Genomic DNA, 8,646 nt, shown 5'->3' on the forward strand with positions numbered 1-8,646 from the left:
GGTAGCCTGAAGACGTGGCTCTAACATAAGCCAGCTATAGGATATAGTTAACAGCTACAGTTAACGTTAGATTGCAAGTTAGTCTCAAGTGTTTACGTGAGTAAAGTTCACGTTAGTCTGTTTAAAGCATTCCTTGGCTCGAATAGCATGCTAATTGTTCATTGCAATAAATCAGCTTCAACAATCAAACAGGAATTGATGTTAATTAAACATCCATACATATTGTGTTCATTTGAGACCGCTGAGTTTTGAACTAAAATATGTTGATATTAACAATTCATTGATCAAGAGTCAATTTAAAATGTTAACGCAAGGTTATTCATAACGTGGCTGGAGCAGCATTGCAGCACCATGTCTCCAGCCTGCCTGTGTCATGTAACACAGCCAGGGCAAGTTCACTTCTTTTTAAGTTGTAACACACCTGGGTTGTAATTGATGGTAACCCCCCCGGCAGTCGTGCAACCTCGAAATTTCGTAGCTTTTATGCCCATTAACCAAGTCAGAACCAAATCTTTCAAAAGTAATACAATCGTGTTGGTTGTTCAGCAGTCTCCCGTACTTCATCAAGCTACAATTGCAATTTTATTAGCCTAAATATTAAGCAGAGACCTGATTTTTGTGTGCTGACCAGCTCCAACGATAATTATCTGTTAATGTTTTTTGGTAGCATGTAGGTTAATTTGATACTGTTACAAGTTAAGTTCTTCTGGCGCTGAACCTCTTTTACCTGACTCCGCTCAACCCGCCTTTCACCTTGACACGCCTCAAGCACCAGTTAGCCCTGCTTGGCCCAAGGGTAATCGTTGGGCCAAAATCCCCTGGCTGCAAGTCCCAAGGTAGCCGGGGGAAGGAACGATCAAGCCTCTGAAGTGACAATGGGGACGCAACTAGCCTTGGCACGCGCACTAGATCACCCAGGTTTGGCCAGATAAGGAACACAAGGCTGGTGAAAGCCTCTGGGGCAGAAAAGCTCTGCTATGATAATGAAAAAAAGAGGACAGACCTATTCTTCCTGAAGTCGGCGAAGGCACAGCAGTGGCTGGGATATGTGAGGTTGGCTTCTATGAGATCTGGAAAGAATTTTAGGCTGGGTAGAATTCTCAGGGATTTGACAGAGATGGCAACCAGACTCCGGAGGGTCCTCAGCATGCTGTGTGGCAGAAGGTCAACCAAGGTGTCTGAGATGTCTCTGTGGAATACATAACGGATGTGGAGGATTCGGCATAATCATTTCTGTTCTAAAGCAATGAAGCACAAATGTTTTTTTTAATCAAGGTTTCATTTAAGTTGCCTATCATTTAAATTTGACACTATAAATTAAATTGGACATCTGTATACCCGTGACTCAACAGTGGCATCCCTAAGTATGTGTAAGGTAACTTCACTGGATTGTGAACTGTATTACATTGATATGAGTTTACAGTGTCCCAGAAGGCAATGCCTAAAATCTTCCACTGAAAATTGAGTTTTCTGTTCACTGGTTCTCGATGTGGAGGACAGAACCTGCAGCCGGGTCTTTGATTATTGGGCAGAAACAACAGCTCTTGTACCAGTTGAGCCAGATAGACGAGGGAAGAGAGGTTCCCAGCTGACTGGCTGAGGTTGTTGACACAGAGATACAATAATGCTTACAGAGATTTAGGACCCTCAGCTCCCAAGAAGGCGTCTCGGTCTATGTGGCTGAGATTTTTGTTTCCCATGAGAGACCTGGAGAGATACAAAATGTGTGTGTGATAGAGAGACGGAGAGAATTAATGAAAATTCACTGGTAAATAGAACGACATTCCTGAATGTGAGATTTGTGTGAATTTTTTTAAAGAAACCAGCACAGCATAATTAAATACATCACAGAGCGAATAAGAGTTTGCTTATGAGGCTTAGCAGACAAAATGGTTTTCATTTTAAACTTTATTGGCATTATTAGCATTCATTGTATTGCAGAAGTCTACAATGTGAATTGTTGATCATAAAATATGTTGTATGTATGGCAGTGTTTGCTATATGTTGCAATATCCTTCTCTATCCCTCTCGATCCTTCTCTTTGTTCAGATATATATATATATATATATATATATATATATATATATATATATATGCTATATGCAGGTAATTGCCACAGTTTAATGGGGTGCACAGATTTACATAGCCTCATTATGTAGTGTAACAAGAAGTGTAAGAAATAAGATGTCAAGTTAGATTTGTCTAGTGGAATGAAAAATGTCTCCTACTCACAATCTCTGTATTTTAGTGCCATTGAAAGCATAGCTCTCCACGTTGGTGATATTATTATTACTCAACCTGCTGTTAGGTGGACAACACACAGAGAAAAATTAGATTTCAAAAGTAATTATTTGATTAATTATCTACAGTACATGATACATTTTAAGGCATGTCATCCCTATGATGTGCTTCATAAAGCTAAACTGTGTTTGTTTGTGGGCCTCTGGAAGAGACCAGCAGACACTTACAGCTCTGAGGCCATGCTCAGTCCCAAGAATGCATTGGTAGGGATGACCTTGAGGTCCATGTTGTCCTGGAGGATACTGGCAGTGGAAGTAACAAAAAAAGGGTACATTTTTATAGATCTACAACTGTCTTAACTTATCTGTGTATTTTGAGTAGGATGGTCAAGGGTCTTTAGTTTGACCCTAAACCTTAAGTGTAAAGGAGTGGAAGTGTTTCTGGGAGGGTCAACATACAGCAAAAACTCCAGCACAACTGAGTTAATCCTGGAGAAAACAGGCAGCTTTTTCAGTCCAGTGTTTGATATGGACCTGAAGGACAGAGGGCATAAAGTCACACACATATACAATCACATAGACTGGGAGATCTTGAGAGAACATTTGAATGTTTATGATATCTATCGTTATTAGCTGGTATTTTTCACCAAAGCTCACACACATAACCTCTAGATGGCGCCATTGTCATACTGACGAACCAAAACCATTTCAAATGTATCATATTTAACTGGGAGTAATAATGGTACTTACAAATATTTCAGCTTAGGCAGGTTCCAGAAGGCATTCTTGTGAATGATGGCGAGGTTTTTTGATTTAGTTATTATTCTGTGGGCAGAAAAGCAGATAGGTCTTTAGATGAACCTAACCGCCAAAGATGTATTCCCTTTCAATTTCACTGAGAAAAGAAGACACATTTGGGGTTGTCATGAGACAGCTAAATAGCATACTCAGCTTAGTCAGTAAAGTTGCGTTTGTGTGACAGACCTGTTTGTCTGTTAGCCTGTTTGTCTGTTAGAACAGCTAGCTGAGAGTGGCATTTTGGTGAACTCACTCAACTCACATCTCTGTTAGGCTGGAGAGGTTGGCGAAGGAGAAATCACTGATCTGCAACAGATATCCGTTCTCTGAGACCACTCTGAAGGACAGGAACACAAGTGTTACCCTCATACATAATGAGCTGCAAACAGGCCTTAGGCCTTCTCACGCAGAGAAAATCTGGATTCATGCAGCTAATTATACCATTTCCCCACAGTTTGAGACTGAAACAGATTTCAGTTTGTATTTACATTACAAAGAAATTGTGCTTTACACTCAAGTGAACTCTGTTGGTCATTCCACCCAATCCCTCTTCCTTTTAGTCATAACACAAGCAAACCAGATTAAGATACATGAAATGACATGTTCTATCCATTGCCAGTGCTGAGGATGCGGTGAAGGCTTTTAAGTGTGGTTTGCTCTCACTCTTTACGGAGAAGGAACGTGTTTCTGCTTATTCTCATCCAGAGTTCAGTATAGACCTATGGATGAGCTAAGAGCAGGGGATCCCCATAGACATGGGAAGTTATCTATCTGCATAGAAAAACTGTAAATAAGAAGTGGGCTAGGTTACTGCTGCAGCAGTTAACAGTTAACCTCTCTCTGTGTTGACATAGTGTGGATGGTGTTGTTGATTAACATAGATACAGTTGCAATTCAAATGATTCAACCCCTATTGCGTTTTAGGCTTATTGGCAAATTGTACAATTTTTCAGCTGTTTGCAACAAACAAAGTAGACAAGAACTGTTGAAATAGTTCAAAAAACTAATATTACCATGGTTTTCATCCAAATTCAACACGAAATGCTACTCTTAATCACTACTGCAGTCTCACAATTATTCAACCCCCTGTCTCAAGCACACCTGGTGCAACTAATCAAGGGCTTCATTAGTTCAGGTGTGCTTGAGATAGAACAGATAAATACCTGGACTGACTAGGGGTTTGTTGAGAGTGACGATTGATTGCATGTTAGAAGTCAAAATAATTGTCCAAAAAGTTCAGAGAAGGAGCTCAAACAAGCAAAAGCACTGAATGTCCCTAGAGATACAGTTGGAAGCATAGTTCGCAAGTTCAAAGTTGAAGGAACAGTGGCTAGACTACCTGGACGTGGCAGAAAGAGGAAGCTATCAGCGGCTGCCACCAGATTCCTGAGGAGGCAAGTGGTCAAAAACCCTCGAGTGACTGCAAAACACCTGCAGCAAGACTTGGTGGCAGCCAGCACTGAGGTTTCAGTTTGCACAGTAAGGCGCATACTAAACACTGAAGGGTTCCAGGCCCGGACTCCATGACGCACACCACTACTGACCCAAAAGCACAAGAAAAGTCGGCTCCAATATGCTGAAAACCATATAAATAAGCCACTAAAGTTTTGGAATTCTGTTCTGAGCGATGAAACAAAACTGGAACTTTTCGGGCCTATGGATCAGCGGTATGTCTGGAGGAAGAAGAATGAAGCATATGCTGAAAAGAACACCCTGCCTACAGTGAAGCATGGCGGTGGCTCAGTGAACACCCTGCCTACAGTGAAGCATGGCGGTGGCTCAGTGAACACCCTGCCTACAGTGAAGCATGGCGGTGGCTCAGTGATGCTCTGGGGCTGCTTTGCACCTGCAGTGTGTGGAGGGCACGATGGATTCAGTGAAGTATCAGGAAATCTTAGGAAAAAACGTCATGCCGTCTGTGATGAAGCTGAAGCTTGGGCGTCATTGGACCTTCCAACAGGACAATGATCCCAAGTACACCTCAAAGTCCACCAAGGCTTGGTTTCAGAAAAATAAATGGAAGATTCTAGAGTGGCCGTCACAGTCGCCTGACTTGAACCCCGTCGAAAATCTCTGGTGGGATTTGAAGAAGGCGGTTGCAAAACGCACACCCAAGAATATTACTGAACTGGAGGCCATTGCCCATGAGGAATGGGCTAAGATTCCTCAGGAACGCTGTCAGAAGCTGGTGTCTGACTATGCATCACGTTTGCAGCAGGTCATAACAGCAAAAGGGTGCTCTACTAAGTACTGAAGATGCTTGTCATGAAGGGGTCGAATAATTTTTAGACCGCAGTAGTCATTAAAAGTAGCATTTGGTGTTGAATTTGGATAAAAACCCTTGTAATATTAGTTTCATTGAACTACTTACACAGTTCTTGTGTAATTTGTTTATTGCAAACAGCTGAGAAATTGTATATTGCTAATAAACCTAATGTGCAATGGGGGTTGAAGCCCCCCCCCCCCCATCTTCGGGTGCCCCAGGTTGCATGGCATTCAACCCTCTAAAATACCTCTAAGACTCATCACGCTAGAATTTAAACATTTGAACCATTTAGCATTTTCAATCGAAGATTCAGAAATATGAGGCCTTTTCATATAATACATACACACATATTAATGAGAGTGTATGTGTGAGAGAGAGAGAAAGACTCCTGTTCTCAAGATTTCTGTGATTCATATCTATTGTATTTGAGACATCTTCCAAACAGCATGTGCTGTATTAAAGACAAAACATACCCAATAAAGACTAAACAAATAATAACTAAGCTAATAACTAACCTAATAATAACTAAGGTTATTGGGCTGTTGTACGAGTTCACATCAAATTCTCCTTCCCCTCCCAAACAAACAAACATTTCTCATTGAAGTCTAAAGTGATTTAGTTTTCGTTGCATTACTTACATCCTTTGTAGGTGTTGTAAACCAAAGAAGGCTCTCTTTGGAATTGCAATGAGGCGGGTTAGCTTGAATTCCCTGTCAAGAAATAAAAGAGATTTAGAGACAATTAGTTATATTGTCATACAAGGAGAAGGATAACGGCTCCAACTGTCTCTCTCACTGCCATAGCTTTGTTTATTCAACAACTTGAATGGTCCCTATAGCTAAAGTAATGGGATGTCAATATAAGTTAAACTAACTTGATACTGAATATCCTCTTTTAATTACATTTCTAACTTCAAATCAAGTGTCCTTTCCTTTGAAGTTAAGACAACAGTCAACCCGAAGAGTGCCTCTGAGAGTTTGATGTTTTTTCTTTTATTTTTCTAATGTAATTTTTACTTTAATTTACTCTATATTGGTCTTTTCTATTTCTTTTATAGTTATTCATTTGACTTAGCAACGAAGGGAATGTAGGCACCTCTTCTGATGGCTGAGTTCAACCCAAAGGGGAAGGGAACTGCCTTACCTCTTAGGGCAAAAAAACTCTGCCTCTGCAGGTGCTCGAAGGTCAGGGTGCCATAATGCTACACAGACACTCACAGACAGCCTGTTCTGTACTGTCCTACTCCACGTTTGCCTCGTGTAGGCCTTGAGTTAAGCCTTCGCACATAGTGGTGGTTAATGAGTTACACAGTGTTCACCACCTCCTGTTTTCCATTCCATTGATACAGTGTAAAGATACAGTATAAACTGCTTGTGCTCTCTGAAGACCTCTTTAACCATCCAACTGCTAGACTATAACAATTCATCCTTTCTCTCTCTGACACACACTCACACACGCAAACACACACACACACACACACGCACACACACACATACACACACACACACACACACACACACATCCTCCTCCTCTATGTTCAGTTTTCAGTATTGGTGCATGTTGTTCTTCAACCGAGTCCACATTGGGGCTGCTGTACAAACTTCTAGTACCTGAATCATGAACAGTAAGACCTAAGAATGTGTGAGCCTTCCCCTCTGCATTGACCCCAGCCCATGGGAAAGGACACTTGGACTGGCTCATGTGTCAACTCTTGCTTGCGTCTGAGTTTCTCTGTCTTGAGGAGAGCCAGCTGCAGCTCTCGCTCTGTGTATCAACTGGTATCAGGGCAGGACTCTGTGTTCCTGGTAAAACATGGCTGAATTCAGCAGCTTGAGACCTGGCCACACACACACACACACACAAACAAACATATATCCAGCACATGGCAAGTGAATGTAGCAACAGAGCATCCATTTCAAGACTACATGTATCAAACGAACAAAGCAAATGCAGTGATTGTTACAGAAGTAATCATGTACAGGTCATTTAAACAGCAAAAACACGATTTACATTAAAATGAGCAGGTCCCAGATCAGAGACGTATGTCCATTCAATAGGTTTGGAGGCGAGCTGACTTTGATTGTAGTCACTGATAAAAACTCCCACTGACCCCTGCCTGCCCATGTATTTAAACTTAACTCAAGGCCAAGTCCATGTTTCATCAGCTCCCATAACCTTGATGAGATTACATAAAGTATCTATCACTGTCAACAAAGGCAACATTTTATAACTCTCAACATCTGATGACCATCACAACAACCCAGGCAAAAATAGAAACCTCATATTATGAAAATATGCATGTGACTGTAATGTGAATGTAGTTCACTGGTTTGGGGAAATTTGAATGACCACTCTAGAGTCCAGTACTATACACTTAGACCATTGTAGTCTCTATGTATCCTATCTTATTTGTTGTTCTTCAGGTTATGGTCAAATCCTTCCTCTCCTCCAATTTGATGATATTTATTACAAAAATTAAAATGTTTAGCATGCAACACAATACAAATTAATTTATGAGATTTGAGTTTTGTATGCTGTGTGTGTGTGTGTGTGTGTGTGTGTGTGTTTTCATGTCTACTTACATGTAGGTTGTGTTTTTGGGGATGTCGGTAGGCATCTCTTGAACCTCCTTGTTCAAACACGAGAATGATTCTCCATCGAACAAGCAGGGATGAGGTCTTGCTAGTGTGCTGTTGGCTGAACTTCTGAGCCCCATCAAAGATAGCCCCAGCATCACTACCACCACCACCACATTCTTCATTGTGATGTTCAGTTGAAATTCCTTCACTGCTGAGAGGATGTATCTGGTCGTTTCCAGCTCTGTGTGTAGATATGGAAGATGCTCTTTTCTGGAAGCCCTTTGCATCAAGCCATGGAGCCACTGTAAACATCCAGTTCACTAATCATAGAGATGTAGGGTCCCAGGGGTTGGCAGACGATACTTGATCAGAAGGTTTCTCTTAAGGACTGGAGCTGTGGTGGGGGTCTCTAAGAGCAGAGCAACTGAGGGTGGGCAGGATTGTGTCGGCTGAAGCCATGGGAGACCTTGAGAAAGAAGACTGCTGATACGATACGGCGTGCGTGATCTTCTTGAACATTCTCTCTCCTTTGTTTTCCGCGTGTTCCCTGCCTACACGCCCCTTTCATTCACTTATTTCTGTACTCTTTGTTATGCTCTCATTTTGAACTGTGTACTGAAAAACATTTAACACACACGTTTAGTTAGTTTGATATTTGCAGCATTTGGTATTGATATGTAGTTACCTTTCAATGATAATAATAATAAAAATGTTCATTTTGATGGATACAATGATTATAATTAATTAATTTTTCGCTTCAGTG

At 41.2% G+C, this 8,646-nt stretch overlaps 1 protein-coding gene across 1 annotated transcript; it reads right to left on the reverse strand.

The window, feature by feature from the left end:
* Positions 1-281: 281 nt before the first annotated feature.
* fshr (follicle stimulating hormone receptor) lies at positions 282-8,437 on the reverse strand. Its single transcript, XM_031582721.2, has 9 exons — positions 7,887-8,437; positions 5,943-6,014; positions 3,301-3,375; positions 2,991-3,065; positions 2,700-2,774; positions 2,469-2,543; positions 2,233-2,301; positions 1,633-1,707; positions 282-1,189 (listed from the first exon to the last, which is right to left on the reverse strand). Exons 1-9 carry the CDS (start codon positions 8,168-8,170, stop codon positions 976-978), a joined length of 1,014 nt encoding a protein of 337 aa, XP_031438581.1. The 5' UTR covers positions 8,171-8,437; the 3' UTR covers positions 282-975.
* Between the last annotated feature and the right edge of the window lie 209 nt (positions 8,438-8,646).

This window comes from Clupea harengus, chromosome 16, assembly GCF_900700415.2.
Source record: "Clupea harengus chromosome 16, Ch_v2.0.2, whole genome shotgun sequence".
NCBI classification, from domain to species: Eukaryota; Metazoa; Chordata; class Actinopteri; order Clupeiformes; family Clupeidae; genus Clupea; species Clupea harengus.

Bases quoted from the DNA above. Each gene is read 5' to 3' on its own strand.
- fshr (XM_031582721.2), bottom strand. From the start codon at position 8,170: ATGCAAAGGGCTTCCAGAAAAGAGCATCTTCCATATCTACACACAGAG. The intron at 2,544-2,699 runs GTATGTTGACCC...TTCCACTGCCAG, and splicing joins GTTGTGCTGGAGTTTTTGCT to TATCCTCCAGGACAACATGG. The intron at 1,708-2,232 runs GTGAGTAGGAGA...GTATCTCTCCAG, and splicing joins GGCACTAAAATACAGAGATT to GTCTCTCATGGGAAACAAAA.